At 47.1% G+C, this 16,932-nt stretch overlaps 1 protein-coding gene across 2 annotated transcripts in view; it reads right to left on the reverse strand.

Annotated features, from left to right (window-relative positions):
- The window catches only part of Rora (RAR related orphan receptor A), a 732,627-nt gene extending 722,330 nt beyond the window's left edge, over window positions 1-10,297 (reverse strand). The window contains exons 1-2 of one of the 2 annotated variants that reach the window (XM_075965364.1): window positions 9,922-10,248; window positions 1,491-1,626 (exon numbers count right to left, since the gene is read on the reverse strand). In XM_075965364.1, the coding sequence (XP_075821479.1) occupies window positions 1,541-1,626; window positions 9,922-10,087 (252 nt within the window). In that variant the 5' untranslated portion in view covers window positions 10,088-10,248 and the 3' untranslated portion in view covers window positions 1,491-1,540. Of the gene's footprint in view, window positions 1-1,490; window positions 1,627-9,921 lie in introns of those variants that run through there. The other variant, XM_075965361.1, reaches the window with a different exon arrangement.
- Window positions 10,298-16,932: the final 6,635 nt, after the last annotated feature.

Below are 16,932 nucleotides of genomic sequence, written 5' to 3' on the forward strand. Positions count from 1 at the left end.
CATGTATTTTTAGAAGAAAAAAAAGATTTATTTTTTTCTACTACAAAAATTGTACATTCATACATAATTCAGGAATCTCAGAAAAGATTAAAACAAAACAGACAATCCCACCATCTTTACCTTATCATTTTATTATTTCATTTTAGTGTGTAGTACCAAGTTCATTGACTGATATAATTGTATTTCGTATGTATGAATACACATTAATGCACGTGCTATAACATTTTACATAAAAATGATACAGTTCTCTGTAGGCTGCGTTGAACAATGTTATTTTTCATTTGGAACAAATCATAAACTTCCTTGTCTTAAGAACACCCCAATCCCACCCTTACCCCCATTGAGATTGTTAGGGAGGAGCTGGGCTAGAGAGCTCTAGGGATACCCTTCTCACGCTAATATTTTGACTAACAAAACAGAGGTAGCTGCAGCAAGCGAGTGCGCATCCGTGCCTCAGGTACAGCCCCACACTCAGGTCCGAAGGAAAACTTGAGAATGTTCAGGAAGTCTCTCAGAATGGCTTGCATTCTCCCGGTGGCTCTGTGGGGTCTTGAGAAATCTCACTGAATCCGTCACTCCCAGCGCTGCCACCTCTGAGACTGTGACATGCTCAACTGTCTGGGTTAAGGGCTCGGGTTCTGCACACCGCTGAGGTTCTCACATCCTGTCCATGTGCGCTCACCCCAATTGGGAGAAGCAGAGTGAAGGAACATAAATTAGCAAGTCCATACTTGTCACCTCAGCCAGTCACTCCAAGCACCGTCAGAGGAATCATTTTTGATGTTCAAATTATTTATCTGGCTTAGCTTTTCCCGATACTTCATTACCTGTACAACAGAGAGTTATGGGCAGATCATCCTCCCGGCTGCCCTACACTTTTAGAGAGACTGTCCTAGGCACACCACTATCCCTGTGGAGCACAGACTGGATCATGACCTTTTCAGCATCCTCAGGTTTCCCAACTGGAAAATGGAAATGAAAAGAGATGCAGTTGATTGAAGAGGTCTCAGGCCCAGGAAGCGTACGTGGTTCCTCTGTGACTGGGTGTCTCAAGATCCACTCACATCCACTTGCTTTTTCCTGTCCGTGACTGCCGTGACTCCTAGGGGATGATAGAGGCTCTCTGCTTCTGGAAGCTCAGGATCACATCTGGCTGCCTTTTCTCCGCCTTTGTCCATTTCTCTAGAACTAATTGGAAGAGTCAATAAGCGCACCCACCAATTCCCGTGAGGCTCCGGAAGCCGATCTCTCTGCCCTCCAGAGCGACTCTCGCTGTCTGTTTTTCTGAGTATTCCCATACCTGCCTTTGTCAGTTGGCATTCCCAGCAAGTTAGCCATCACTTCTCAAAGTGTCAAATGTGCCTCTTTGCATTGTCCTTGTTAAAGATAATTTAACAATTCAGAGTCAATGCCGACTTCCTTCTCTTAGGCACACATTGTCTCTGCCCCGCCTTCATCCACAGCCCCCAATACCCAGCCGCAAAGGGGCAACCTTTCCTTTCCCCTTATTCACCGGTCTTTTCCAGCCCACCAAAATACCTCACTCAGTGAGACACACTTTAGCTTGTGGGTTCTCGTTCCTTCGCTTCAGCGAGACATGTCTGTGCTTAGAGACTGTAAAGTCACCTTCAGGAAAGAAGCATATAGCATAGGCTGTCAATTAATCAGAACAAGGCAAGGGAAATGGCGTCATGCGCAACTCGCGTCCTGCTACATATATTTATGCTTAGGGGAGATCAAGGTGATTCTTGGTACACAACTGAAAATTCAGAGCTGTGCCTTTTGTTGGACTACAAGCCCAACACCTAACTCCACACACAAGAGTTAACAGCCCAGAATGCCGAAGACAGGTGTAGTGTGCCTCATTCTGCATTCAAACTCCAGCCTCTAGGTTTTTTGCCCCCCCCCATTTTCTGGAAATTTCATCTCTACTCTTTGCAAGCTCCCTGTTTATCCTCGGCGATATTCTTTGCCTGTAAAACAAGTCAGCTGATTTTCCTATTCTATAATTTCTAGTCCCATATCAAGTTTGACAGATGGATTTTTTTCAGCCTGCTTCTCTTTCCTCTAGTGAAGCACAGACCCACACGTCACCATTCCTGTCACGTGTACAATTCCATCAAGTTTCAGAGTGTCATTTATACACAATTTTATTTCTTCTTCTTTCACACACGCCTACCACTTACGTACAGCAACTCACTATATTCATATTTCATAATCTCCATCGGTGTTCAGTAAAATCCTCCCCCCGAAGTAAGCTAGGTATTTTTAACAGTGCAAACCTCTTTCCCCGGCTTGAGGATCCGGCACTAAGTGGTGCCCTTTCCTCGTATCTTGGAGGACGTCGTCTACTATGACCGCTGCCTGCATGTAGAAACTTCGTTCTTACTTCAGAACAGTTAAGGCAATTTGTATCCCAAGTGCCAACACCCAGTGACAGAGCTAAGACGACTCCACCTGAGAGGAAAGACAGCCTGCATATCATGACGCTTCTGTCTCACTCCCAGGGGAAGATGGACAGAAATTCCCCGAGATAGCTCCGGGTTCTCCTCCATCTTTGAAGGTGTGGGCAACCTACACTCTGAGCATCCACGTGTACAGGACTCCCCGGGAAGTCACGGGGATCCAAGTTTTGTAGATAAACATGTCACCAGGAAGCCACAGTGCCTCTGCTATCATTAATGCACCATCTCCTGTGACATGGTGGCACAGTTTATAATAATGTCATGTCATTTCATAAAAATCTTTCAGAAGGGGACTGTTCCTCCATCATCAATGGGGGATTTTTTTCCTGGACAGCAGCAGCATGGGAAAGCTGGGGTCGAAAGCCAGTCTCCCCACAATGAGTTGCGCTGCCTTCATCCTTCACAGTACCCTCCTCTTCTACTATAACAACTTCTTTAAACAATCCCCTTACCAAACAAATCGTCCATTAGTGCAAATGATGAGGATGATGGGGTATCATAACGCCAGGAATCCAAACCCAGTGCCATCAGAGGCTGCAGAAGATTATAATGACGAACATTAACTTGTCTGACGGTGCTGAGGGAGCCAGCTCTGTCATCCGGAAATGCCTCCCAGAGGCCACAGTTAAAAAAAGGACTTCCTGCTCGGGTCTCTAAATGTTCTTTCCTGCATGCTTGACCCTTGTCTCTTCCTAACCTTCCAGGTGCAGGAGACCCCTACCCAAGAGGTGCTCCCAGCATCCCCAAAGGAATGGTTAAGTTAGGGGTGATTTCCCCCCTATTGCATGAGAGGAAGCCACATGACAGGCCTCCTAAACGGAACTGCCTCCCTGGATACTTCAGGATTTTGCATCTTCTATAATTCCAAAGCAGTGGTTCTCAAACTGTCGGTCACAACCTCTTTGGGGCTGCATGTCAGATATCTTTCATATCAAATATTTACAGTAGGGTTCATAACAGTAATAAAATTACAGTTAAGAAGGATCACCAAAACTAATTTTATGGTTGGGGTCATTACAACGTGCAGAACTGTGTTAAAGGGTCCCAGTGTTAAGGAGGCTGAGAAGCAGTACTCTGTGGAAAGAAGGAAGAAGACTTGAGCAGACCGCTGTAACCCAAACACTCAGGAGGCCCAGACAGGAGGATCTCCCCGAGACCCTGTCTCAAAGAAGCAAACAAACAAACAGAAAGATTTTAGATTCTGGTTGACAATTTCCTGTAAGCAAAACCCTCCACTAACCCGGAACAACTAATTGAATTACTGACTTGCTACTTGCAACACAGAAAACAAGGAAGCCAACAGTTCTGCTATGGATTTCACAGAAAGAAAAAAGAAACAATTTCCAGGTGGGATCAAGACAGACGGCGGCCAATCCCCCCAGTCCCCCCATTCCCCGACAGCAGCTCCATTTTCAGTTCTGTAATGTACAATCAGAATTCATGTTCAGGACCGTGACCCCACAGCACTGGGAGACTCCGAAACTCCAAGGAAAGATTCAATTACCTTCCTGACGTGCTCGCTAGGCTAAGAGAGGGAGCCACACAGCTAAAAAACTTACTCAAAAAGGAAAAGACAAAACAGAAAACAGAAAAAAAAAACAAAAGAAAATGCATGGGGCTAATCTAGTGTCTGACAGAAAAATCAATTCATTGGCAAAGTCTTGGTGCCCTCAGAGGAAGAAAAAAAAAACATGGCTTATTATACAGCCGCCAAGACTTGGCCAATGACCATCTGGGTTATTTTTAAGCATTAACCTACAAATTACACAAGTATAATAGTAAATAGTATATTAGTAAATAGCCTAAAATATGGTTGAAAAGTTTTAACAGCTTAATTCTAACCAACATTTCCCATGATAAATTAGGCATAAAATAAATATACAAGAGAAAAACAGAGAGGAGGGAGGGAGAGAGAGGGAGGGAGAGAAAGAGAGAGGAAGAAGGAGGAAGGAAGAGGCCACCAACCTAAATCCAGAGCAAGGGAGAAATTTGGACTTGGGAACGTGTTCTGCATTCGAGGTTAGTATACGCCCTGGTAGCAGAAGCCCTTTCAAGTGATACCCTTTGCTCTAGGAGAATTCATAACTCACCCTGACGGGTGAATCAGGGATCTCCATGAGGGAGTGAAAGGGACCTCCTTCAGAGACCTGCACATCATCTCAAAGATGACTTAGAGAGTGAGGGGAAGAAGGTGTTATGTTAGGACACACACACTCATACACACACACACACACACACACACACACTCACATACACACAAACACTCCTACCTCTAACATGCAGCATTGTATTTTGCCTCCTGAGACTCAGAAGTATCCACAGAAGCTAAGATATAACATGGAGATCAGAGTGGGGAGAGGCATGGGGAAAGGAGGAGATCTCTGAAAAAGTAACATATGCTGTAAAACATCACAGGACATGGGGGCTAGGGAGCTGGCTCAGTTGGTTAAAACATCCAGAACCCACATACAAAAGCCAGATGTGGAAACACGCACCTGTAATCCCAACACAGGGAAGGCTGAAACAGGAGGATTCCTGAGGCTCACTGGTCAGCCAGTCTAGCAGAACCATGGAACTGTAAGTCCAGTGAAAGACCCTATCTCAAAAAATAAATAGAGGGCAATTTAGGAAGACACCTGACATTGACCTCTGACCCCACATGCACACACAGTAGCATTTTACAAATGGGGTTCATGTTATGTGAATATAATGGCCATTAACATCCAACCTAGTGAGTCTTTCCAATGCCACACAAGTTCCTAAAAGCAAAATGGAAACTTTAGAGAAAAAAAAAGTACCCCCTCTACCTGACACTGAACAGAGAAGGGCCCATGCAGACTTGCATACCAAGGGTTAACTTTAGACATAAGTGGCTTTGTTTCCAAACGTAATTAAGCTCTCTCCACAAGTTCCCTGGACATTTTCAGCCACAGGCACAACTCTGGCTATTAACATCCTTGCACCTCTATATTCCAGGTTCAGCCTGCCTCCTGACATCAAGGGGAGTACTGTGCCCTGATCCCCCCCACACACACACACACAAACACACACACACACACACACACACACACACACACACACACGCAAGCACGCACACGCGCACACATCCTGAACAGTCAAGGGGAGAAGCGGCATCAGAGCCCAGCTCCTGGACAGGCATCAACCACACTTCGGAGTCAGAAAAAGAGATTTCGAAAGCTCAGGGCTCTTCACAATGCCAGTGGGTTTTGGAAAACAGAGGAAGGGTGTGCTATAAGTGTTTTAGCCACTCAGGGCTTAGATTCTAGATTAATAATTCAATTCTTTATAAAAATTAGGAGGAAACAACATGAAGGTTATCCTAACTATCATAAAATGCATTTCTAAAATCATTCCATTGCATTTTAAAGGGTATAATTATAAATGTTTTTATGAGCAATTTACCAGAAAATTAAAGTCCCTTAGTATGTGTGTGTATGTGTATATATATATCATCCTATCTCACCGGGAAAGGGTTTTTCTCCCAGCCAGGGAAACTATTGTTTATTCGCTGTAGAGAACAATGACCATGCCCGCAAAGGTGATCCGAAAATTCATCTCCAGAAAAGATGCCATATTGCTAGGTAAGAGAACCTTCTAGAAAGTGAATCTGCAGGGACTGGTGAGGAGAGGGGAGGGGATGCACTCCCCAAGTGGAGAAGAGATGCAGTTCTCACTGCATTCCTCCAGGTTGCAGAGCAGTGCAGGCCCTGATAATTGATTTTTAAGTCACTCTTAGCTGAGCTTCCAGGGGGTTGTCCCTCAGTCCCACCCCAGCTTTTCAGCATTCACCCCATCCTTGGGTTTCGATTTTTCTCTTGGGTTGGCCAGCCCTAAAAGCCTTGTACACCAGCACTGCGAACCCACTCCACAGGTACACAGTCCGGTGAGGGTAACTAGTCGTGGAGTACAATATGTAAGCTTCTAGCATGCATAGAATACAGAGATTCTGGGAAAGGGTTTCTAACACCAGTTATGCCACGCTGCTCGCAGATCCCAAACGTCCCCCAAAGCCTTGTGAAATTAAAGATCCACAGCAGTTTTATGTCCCCACTTCACTCTTACTTGCCCTCCTGCTTCTTGCCTGTCTTTTATTTTCTTCCACCGCTTTCCCATGGTGCAGGAGAGATGGAGCTGAATGAGACCAGTCATCATTAATACGTTCTAGAACATGGAAGGGTTTCATTAAGACCGTGACCATTCCCTTGGAGTTGGAAGGAGCACTGGGAGATCAACTTCCAGATTATAAAACCACACATCTGATTTTGAAAGTCCAGGCACGGAAGGCCTCTAATCCGTTCATACTTAGATTCCCAGGACAGAGGAATTTAACAACAGCCTCAAATCTACCCAAGTAATATCTCATGAGGTCGCATCAATGTCACGAGAATACACCCGCAATTTCTGTAGGCTCCAAGCCCCCAAAGCCCAGAGGAACGCACCTTCCAAGTCAGAAAAGCTTCCCTTTCACCCAGAAACTCCACTAGCTCTTCTGAGGTGGAATGGGCTAATTGCGAGGTGGTGATGTTTGCTTTGCCTTTTGAGCCTGTGCCTTTATGTTTTAAGTATTTAAGAGGCATAATCACCTAGTGTGTAGGTTAATTTCTTTCTGATATTGTAATTTATGCAACATTAATATGGGATGCCAGCTCCAATTTTCTTCTGCTTACGCTCCAGGAGCCGAGTTGCATATTCTGCCAACTCCATTACATCATCTAAAAACCCAAACATTTCCCATTTGCACATCACTCTCAACTACCCAGCATACTGACACAGTCTCTCCTTTTCTCCCGGGTGCTCGCTCTCTCTCTCTCTCTCTCTCTCTCTCTCTCTCTCTCTCTCTCACACACACACACACACACACACACACACACACATACATACACACACACACACACACGCACACACACACACCAAGATTGGCACCCCTGAGAAGTAGACGCTACATCTGAGGTCAAGGTCTGCAACTCCAAGTAATTCCTGGAAGATATTACTACTGCTGTGTTGGCTAAAGGATGCCTCCATGTCTGACCTTCCTTTTTTCCATTCAGACTGTTATGTAACCTAGTGCCTGCGTGCAGGATGTGAGTGGAGTGTCTTGGCCTTACTTCCCCCTTCCCATGAAATCTCCTCTGAGAAACAGACAGGGTTTGTGTGTGTTCGTGTGCATGTGTGCGTGTGTGTGTGTGTGTGTGTGTGTTTAATGGGGGTGGGGGCTCTAGTGGGTAAAGGGATATGGGTCAGCAGGTCATTTTTGTAATATGTACACTGCTCCTATTTTGGCTTCTTGGAGCTTTGCGTGGGGGGGGGGGTACCAAATTTCCCGGCTTTATATAATTTGCAGTAACAGCAAGTTACAGATTTGTAGTCGGTGCTGCAGCCTGCCACCCCATCTATTGCAAGAACACACCTTCTGGCAGGAATGACACCTGAAGATGTTAATAAAGCAGGGGAAGTGGGGAAGGGCTTAAAGGAAGAGGAAAGGTACAAACCAGAAATTAGAACCGCTTCCTAGATACTCTGCACCCCCTTCTTAAAAAAAAGCCTCCGAACACATGAAGGGGATTTTCTCCAGCGTTTCTGATTAACCCTGTTACATAACCCTCTTGCATTCCAAATCTCGGGCTCTAAATAGACTCTTAGCAGCCAAAAGCTCTGCACACAAACTCGCAGAGCTGGTGACCGGTTGCGGCCGCCCCCTACCCCAAGCCTTCAACCCCCCTCTCCTTTCGTTCTTCGGTTCAAACCGAGTCTCAGCGCAGACACTCTTAGGAAATCGCCTTTAATTAAATGGTGCCCCCCCCCAGCATATGTCATCCTGATGGCTTTTACTGTACTCGAATTCCGTGAATGGGAAAGCGCCCGGACAGGGGGTGTGGCCAAGGTGGGGCGGGGGGGGGGGAATACTGTAAAACAGCCAGCACATGATCAGCCATGTTTCTACCTCCAACTAGCATATCTGAGAGCAAGGGAGAGGCTCTCAGTCCCTCCTTTGCCTTCCCTCAGGCTCCCTAGCCGCCAAATCCTGTCTGGAGAAAACCTCTAGGTCCCAAGCCCCGCGGTGGCTTGCAGGAGCCCGTTTCCTCTGGAGTGACAGGCGTGATTTATACATTATTTACAACAGTAATTAAAGCTGCAGCTTCCTCCTGCTCTTTGCAAACTCCTGGAGCATTCAAATAAATAATCCCCCACCCCCGAAGTAGGAGGTGGGGGAAATCCCACAGCAGGTTCTGACACCTTTAAGAAAGGAGTCAGCTTTTCCTGATCAGGCCACTTTAGGGAAACGACAGGAGGGGAGCAAGCACTCTTGTCTTCCCAGGTCCCCTCCTTCACACACTCTAGACACCAACACGAAATGAACCAACGACCCGGCGAGGGCAGCCTTGTTAGCCCAGGCCCACCAGCACTCAACTCTGATCACCTCTAAGTTCCCTCAGAGACGCTGGGCATCGCGGCGAGGGGAGGATTCCCAGAGTAGAAATAAGTTTGGGTGCTTTTCTTAGCGTTCTCTCCGCGTTTGTTTGCTGTCACAGCCTCTCCCTCCGATCCGGCGTGAAGCGCCCCCACTCCACTGACGCCCTCCCTCCTTCCGCGCGCTGTACACGCCCCCTGCCAGCCTCCTCCAAGGCTCTGGGTTCCGAACCCTTGGCTAGAAAGTTGCGCTTCTACCCCCTCGCCGAGCCCAGCCGTGAAACTCCATAGCATCCATCGCGCCAGGACCCCGATTCCTCTGGCTTCTGCTCCAAACCCACCTCTAGAGCTCCAGAGGAGAAACTGCCCGCGTCGCCCCCTCTTAGCCCCGGGAGCGCCCCCTTTCCGTCCCCTGAGACTTCTAGGTCTCTCACTCTTCCAGATCCCCTAAGCTTTCCTGGGAGAGGAAAGACTCGAACACCCGCCGCTACTGCTGCTGCGGGGTGGGGGGGAGTGAGTATGAGAAACTGTCAAGAGCAGAAAAGGTAACCGTGGAAGCGAGTAGCCACAAACAGACCCCCTCCCCCTTCTTAAAAGGACACTACCGCTTTAAAAGTTTCTTTCCCCCACTCCCCCGTCTCGATTTCTTTTTGGTGGGGGGAAATCGTATTTAATTTGGACAGCTCGTCTTTGCAGAAAATAAAACACGCAATCAAGGAGATGGTGTTGAAGTCGGCTGGCTGTCAACGCTCCGGTCCGTCCCTGTTCCCCCTCGCCCTCTCCTGCAAGCCCAGCACTGGCTTGCAAAAGTTTGCAACATTTGTGGGGGGCCGCGGGGGGAGGGGCGGGGGTGCCGGCCGCTCAGGGCACCTCGACAGGCTCGCGCGCGCGTGCACCGGTCCCGGGGACCCTGCGTCTTGCCCGCCCCCGGGGGCGCGCGCTCCCCCGGGGCGCCCGGTCCCCCTCCGGGCTCGGCGCACTGCTCCCGCCGCCCCCCTGCTTGGAGCCCGGTCGCAGCGTCTCCTACCTCGGCTGGAGCTCGCGTAGCTCTGCCTGCGACCCGCGCCCGGCGCCTCGCTCTTGCGGCCCGCGTCCTGGGTCAGCGGGGTCTCTCTGGAACTGGGGGCCGCCTCCGAGCCACTGCTGCCCGGCTCGCTGGCGGCGGGGTCGGGGGCTGCCGGAGCTGACTCCATGTTTTTTTTCCCAATGTAGAGATCGGCGGAGATGGCGAGCTCCGAGACTCCCTCTATCTTCTGTTTTCAGAGCGACTCTATGGTACCAAAAAAAAAAAAAAAGGAAAAGGAGACGGGCGAGAGCAGGAGGGACCCAGCCAAGCGAGAGCGCGAGCGAGCGCGCGAGTGGCGGTGAACGTGTGCGGCCGAGAGGGGACGCGAGGCGGGTCTGGCCACAGGCAGCGCTAGCGAGAGCGTCTCCAGCCGGCCCCCGCACCCACACTCCACACCCTCCAGACCCCAGACCGGGAGCCACACAAGGCTGCCAAATTTGGGAGGTGGGGAAGAGAGAGGGAGGAGAAAGAGGGGTGTCTCCTGCGCCCCGATCCTCCCTCTCCTCTTTAACCCGGCGACAGAAATGAACGGTCGACGACGTGTGGTTCTGTCTACTTTTGAGATTCCCTCGGGGGCAGTAACTCTGTGTCCCCTATGCTTAGCCAGCTTGGGAGGAGGAGACAAATCCGGTTATCCGCGTTGGGACACTTGCTGGTAACTGCAGCTCTTCTGTAAGCCTGGTCCAAGGCTGGGAAGAAACATAAAAGGGAATTAGAAACTGACTGACAGCCCCTGGAAGGAGGAAGGTGGGACGAGAAATGTGGCGCTTTTTACTTTGGGATGGGACAGCCGGGGTTTCCAGTCTTAGATATGACTGGGTCTAAAATAAATTTTGTGATTGTAGGATGCGTATGGCCAGCCAGTAACTAATGTTATGGAAAGAGGTCTCTTTCAGCTCTTTTGCAGTTTTTTTTTTCTACGTGAAGGATCTAGAAACTATTTAGCAGTTAAGAAACCATGTTTTGTGAAACTTTGGCCAGTCTGGTGAAGGATTCACTGAACCCATAAAACGGGCCTAGCTGCATCTGAACTCCGGTGTGCCTGCTAGTTTCCTAGTCCCACTGGTACTTTTGATATTAAATGCACGGGCTCATGCACAGCAGACAGACATCCTGGAGAGGTATTAATAACGTCTGAATAATAAAAAAAATCCAGATAATTAAAGAGTCTTATCTTTATAAGGCATGATTCTGTGCTTTCCTTCCCTTGAAGCTCACCCATCTGCTAACTGATGCTCAAAAAAAAAAAAAAAAAAATCTGAGAATTAAGTCTGTGTGCCTCCACCCCAAACTCCAGTACAAAGCACCATTACTAATGAAACGGCTAGTGACTATCCCAATATGGAGAGCCGGCATTTCTGCCTCAATAAGTGAGGCCACATTTCCTTTTTATTTCCAAAGACACAAGTTAAATCAGCCCTTTTTTTTACACCCCCACCTTCCTTCCAGAGAGCCTGAAAATTTTGACAACACAAATATTATTATGTACCAGAAGGTGGCAAAAATATGTGTGCTTTAGGGGGGTGATGTTGGGGGGGGAAGAACTGGGGAACATTGCACTTTTGCTAATTTTTTGTTTCTGAAAAATGCTTTTTTAAAAAAGATAAAGATAAATCTAGAGAAATAGTTTGCACCCCCACCCCCACCTCCACCCTACTGTGCAGTTTGTTATTGCTTAGTTATTTAGATTGGATAGAAGCTCAGGGTGATCTTAGCCATGGACTGTATATTCCTCAGCCTAGCTGCGGTCCATTGGTCTCTTCTCCAGCTGATCTAGAGGGGACCTGAAGGGTTCTGCCACCTTCATCAGGGTTCTGCAAGGGTCTATGGTGTTAACCTGTCCACTGGTGCCTGTACACAGTACTATAATTGTCTCTTCTGTCTCAGATCATGTGTGACTTCCCCAGACACCACAGCAGATTTTCAGAGCAGCCTCCACTCAGAGTTTACTGTTGTTAGCCTGTTGCTGATATTCTTGCAGCAACTGACCTAGCCCGGTCACATTTGACTTTTCTAAGTAAACAAATGCTTCAAAGTACACGGCTTAATAGACAACTTCCTCTGGGACAGACAGTCTCAAAATACATCTGTTGGTTGTTTTAGAATACTGTTTTTAATTTTTTAAAGTTTTACTTGAAATAGAATTACATCACTCTCTGGCCCATGTCCTTACTCCACCTCCTCCCAGTTACCTTCCCTCCCACTCCCCCAAGTTGACAGCCTCTTTTATCTTTGATTATATTTGTTGAATATATATGCATGTATGTATGCACAAATAAATAAAACCCAAGGAGTCCATTTGTGTTGTTTGTGTGTATATGGTTTCAAAGATGAGCTCTCTGCATCGGACAGCCAACAAAGGGGCTCATCCCTGGGGAAGGCTAATTCTCTTTTTCCCAGAGGTCAATAAATGGAACGCCTTCCACTTTAGTATGACCATTGATTGATATTGCTATTGTCTGGTCTTGTTCAGCCATTTCTAAGAGCTGACTTCCTGCTCTTCTGGCTCTTACAATCTTTCTGCCTCCTCTTCCACAACGTTCCCTGAGCCATAGCTACAGGAGCCGTGATGTAGGTGTGTCCACGGGGGCAGGCTTCCCCATGATCCACTGATCTCGGCCTTGTGTCCAGTTTTCTATGTAGGTTTCCAATCTCTGAAGAGTAGCATCTGAGATACAGCCTGTGGTAGCTACAGTTATCTGTTGGCACAGAGATAACATTGAGAACAGAGCAATGAAGTCTGCTGGTATAGCAAAGTGGTGGCAGTAGATTCTAGTTATTCAGTTGGTGCATTTATGATTCTCCTTCAACCAACTGAAGCAGGTCACTCCAGAAACATCTTCCAGAAAACAAAGGACAGGGAAGCCCTGCTGGCCTTCATCAATTAAGAAAGAAATCTCTAAGTCTGAGGCGAGACTGGGCTACATAGGGAGTTCCAGGCTAGCCAGGGCTTCATAGCTAAACCCTGTTAAAAACAAAAGGAAACCTTGAGATTGACTCCTCTTCCTTCTTAGAAGGGTCCCAGAGGGGGTAAGGGCACATTTCCTCATAACTCCACATAGATACTGCTTCTGCAATTTGAAACAATCAGAAAGTCAAGTGCTGTCCCCCAGGGGAAAAATAAAAGTGAGCTAGACATATTCTTGGCTGTCAATCATTGTTACTAAAGTGTAAATCACCTGGATGGTGGAAGCATTTGAAACTGGAAGAGCGCCATGATTGGGTTTCTATGCTTTCCTTTCCTGGTATCCCTTTCTGATTAACTAATTAAGATTTCTAGTTTCCCAAATATTTGGAGAGACAGGAGCCTCCTTTAGACTGTGCTCACTGAGAAGGGCAACAATGTTTGCTTTCAAAGGATAGTTTTTCCTTACACTCTGTTCTCTGATGGGCTCTGGCTCAGAAGCGCTACTCTGTTGAAGAGATAAGTCTAAATCCATGTTTTGCTGTACTGTTTCTTCAACCCCTATCTCCACTGAGGAGTCCAGGAACCACCTCACCAATCACAGGCTCTCCTCCCAACGGAGACAGTGCTTTCCTCTGTGCTAAGGTAGCTCCAGAAAACCTCAGAGTTGGTTTAGCGTTCTCTCACATTCCAGTCTGTAACTGGCCACATCCGAATGTGTCTGCTAGGTTCTTTCAGCTCCTGGCCCTGGCATCTGCACCTCCTTTTCACTGTAATTCATTCCGTATATGACATTATTACTCCGCCAAACCTTCAGAGTAACCTTCCCCAGTAACCGGCCTCTAGTCTTTTAACCACTGGAATCCATTCATTCTTGATAGCACTGCCAAGTTAATTACCCTGAACTACAAGCTCTCATTTCCCACCGTGTCACTCCCATGCTTACAAGCCTTTAATGGCTCCCCGTTGCCTATCCAATTAGCTACTAACTAGTCAACAAGGTATTCACAGCTCTACCTCACTTCTCTCGGCACTCCTACACCAAGGATGGAAAGCAGATCCCATCTCAGGTTGGCTGGGAAGGTGTGGGCTGGGATTGACGAATGCTGTCTCCCATGGGCGGAAGGATAGGAAGTGTGACATGCTTGCGAATTAGAGTTTGCCAACTACCTTATATAATCCCTACAAGGCAGGTTAAGTCTTCAAGCCAGGGTGGGCACTGTTGCCTCCTTCTACCTCCTTAGTGTGTCCAGATTGCATGCCCGTTTTCTCTGAGCGCCTTCCCACGCTTCTCTATTTCCTTTCAAGCTCCAGGTGTGTGCCAATATTTGCCCTGTCTTGGTGCTTCTTCGGATCTGTTCCTACAGTGTCTCTTGGAGTCCAAGCTGGCCATAGACTCGAGAATGACCTTGAAATTCTGATCCTCCTGCCTCCACCTCCTAGGATGACTGCTGTTCACCACCATGTCTGATTTATGTAGAGTTATGCATTGAACCCAGGAATTCCTCCATACCAGCCAAGTTTTCTGCCAACTGCACCATATCCCCAGCTATACCCCCGCTTTGTTGTCGTTATACTTTTAAATGAATATTTACAAATATGCCCCCCAGAAAAGGTCCTTATGTTTTTAAATAAATGTTTTTAAATGACAGTTTTATACGTCTTAATCAGACCCATTCTCACTCTTCTCTCCCATGAACTCCCCAGAGTCTGCTTCCCAACAAGTTTGCCTCCAACCTTCATGCCCTCTTCTTCCTTTAACAACTCACTGGTGCCAGTTAGTGCCTCCCAGGTGTGCATGGACATGGAGCCATCCATCAAAACATGGGCAACCTACCAGTAGCCACACCCCTGAAGATACACCTTACTCCTCCTCAGTAGCCATCAATTGCCAATAGCATCTCAGTTAGGGGAGGGGTTCAGAAAGCTCCATTAATGGGGAACTTCATTACAGCACCCAGGCTGAGTGTGAGTTGGCTCGATCTTGGACTAGTAACCATAGCTACTATGAACTCATAAGTTCAATAACCAGGTCAAGTCCAGAAGACAGCATTACATGGCTCTCTTCCCCATCCTCCAGCTCTCACATTCTTCCCACCCCATCTTCCATGGTGTTTCCTCAGCCTTGGGGCTCCCTAGTCACAGTACCCAGCTGAACCCCTTAAGACTTTAAATATGTTGCTTCTAGGTGTGCCAGGATTGTCTGAACATTTATCTTCCCTGGTAGATGATAGCAGTTCTTGAAAACAATCATCACGCCCTTGTACACAGTAGGTAGCCATTAGAGTTTGAGGGCTTGGGGAGTGGAACTGAACTAATCACAAACTACCAGGTCCACACAGCGATCCCATTATACAACAAGAATGAGAGGCTGAGTATTTCAACTTTCAATCACTTGGAATAAGCCTTTCCTTCCTGGAGAAAAGATTAGCTGACATGTATGGGCTGTTAAAATTTATATATGCAAAAAAGTTGACAGTTATTTTCCTTGCGTTTCTTGGAGAGAGAGAGAGAGGAGAGAGTGAACAAAATGGCAGTATATGGCAGAATTTTCTTGGGAGCCTGGAGCTTTCTTCAACGCTCTCAAGAACAAAGGAGACAGAAAATTAAACCTGAGTGCCTGGACAACAAGTTTCCTTCCTTTCAAAACAGCTTCAAGCCAGCGAAGCACAGCCATGTGCCGAAATAGGATCTAATGACTATGTGGTCTTGCTCTCGAGCATGGGACAGCCACCTGCTCCTGTAGACAGTGTGGTCCATACCCAGGGTCACAAGAGTCCTTGGGCTAAACCCAAACAGCAAGGCGTGGACTGGATATCCTTGTCACTAATGTGATCTGCCTGGCTCCCGCAGCCTCCTGTTTTAAGACTTGGTCTCCAACTAGAGATGCTATTTTGAGAAGATTTTGAACCTTTAAGAGGCAAGGTCTAGCAGAAGGAATTAGATCACTAAAGGCCTTTGAAGGCTATAAAGGTACCGATTTCCTGTTGAGTTTCTCTGCTTCCAGATCACCTATCATGCGAACAGGAACAACTTCCACTGCACTGTCCTGCTGCCACAAAGGAGTCTCACTCTGCCCTCCCTAGCTCGACGGCCTGAAATCCTGGGTCAAAATATATCTCCCTGGTAGAAGGATGTTTATTTCAGGTGTATTAGTCCAAGCGACTGATACACAATCTTCTGGATGGTCAGAAATCTTCTGGGTGGTCAGAGCAAACCCAGGCATGACAGACTCTTAAGAGGTCAAAAAGGAAATGGAAGCCTTCAGGGTCCACTGATCCCACTGGACCAGGAAGGACACTAAAATACCATGAAGTGACTTTGTCACGACAGCCCAATTGGCCAAGGACATTTATAAATAAATAAATAAAGGGATTGGTTGTTGAAATGATAATGGCTTAAGATACTTTGGGTTAAACAGAAATATATTATTGAATTATATTTAATTTCACCTCTTTCACCTTTTAAAATTTGACCAATAGAAGCTAGAGAGATGGTGCTTTTTGTTCTCACAGATGGCCCAGGTTCACTTCCCAGCACCCATATGATGGCTCAAACTATCTGCCACTCCAGTTCCAGGACATCCCGTGTCCTCTTCTCACTTCTGAGGGCACCCTCCGTGCACCTGCTGTATACATACATTCAGGCAAAACACTCATCACACACATAAAAAAAAATAAAAACTGAAATCTGACCACTAGAATATTTAAATGACTGTGTGATTGACATCCTAAGCAGTGGATGACTGCCTGACACATAGTAGGTATGTTAGTGATCTATTAAGCATCAATCTGAGGGCTCAGCTATAAACACCCCAGGCTCAGAGTTAGCACCCATATTCTCAGTTCTTAAAGTCCTTATTGTGCTCCTGCTGTTTACAAGGCATCCAGCTGGGTGCTTAGAGCAGGAGAGGCCATGCTCCTGTCTGTGTCTGAGACCTTTAGGCAACAGAGTTCCCTGCCTCCCCTAGTATCCCTCAAGGTTGAGGCTAAAGTCAATCAATTGGTGATTGTCTTCAGGGCATGTGGCAAGGAGGGATGGGTCCTGGACAGCCACAGTTCCCTTTG

This window comes from Microtus pennsylvanicus, chromosome 3, assembly GCF_037038515.1.
Source record: "Microtus pennsylvanicus isolate mMicPen1 chromosome 3, mMicPen1.hap1, whole genome shotgun sequence".
Classification (NCBI taxonomy): Eukaryota; Metazoa; Chordata; class Mammalia; order Rodentia; family Cricetidae; genus Microtus; species Microtus pennsylvanicus.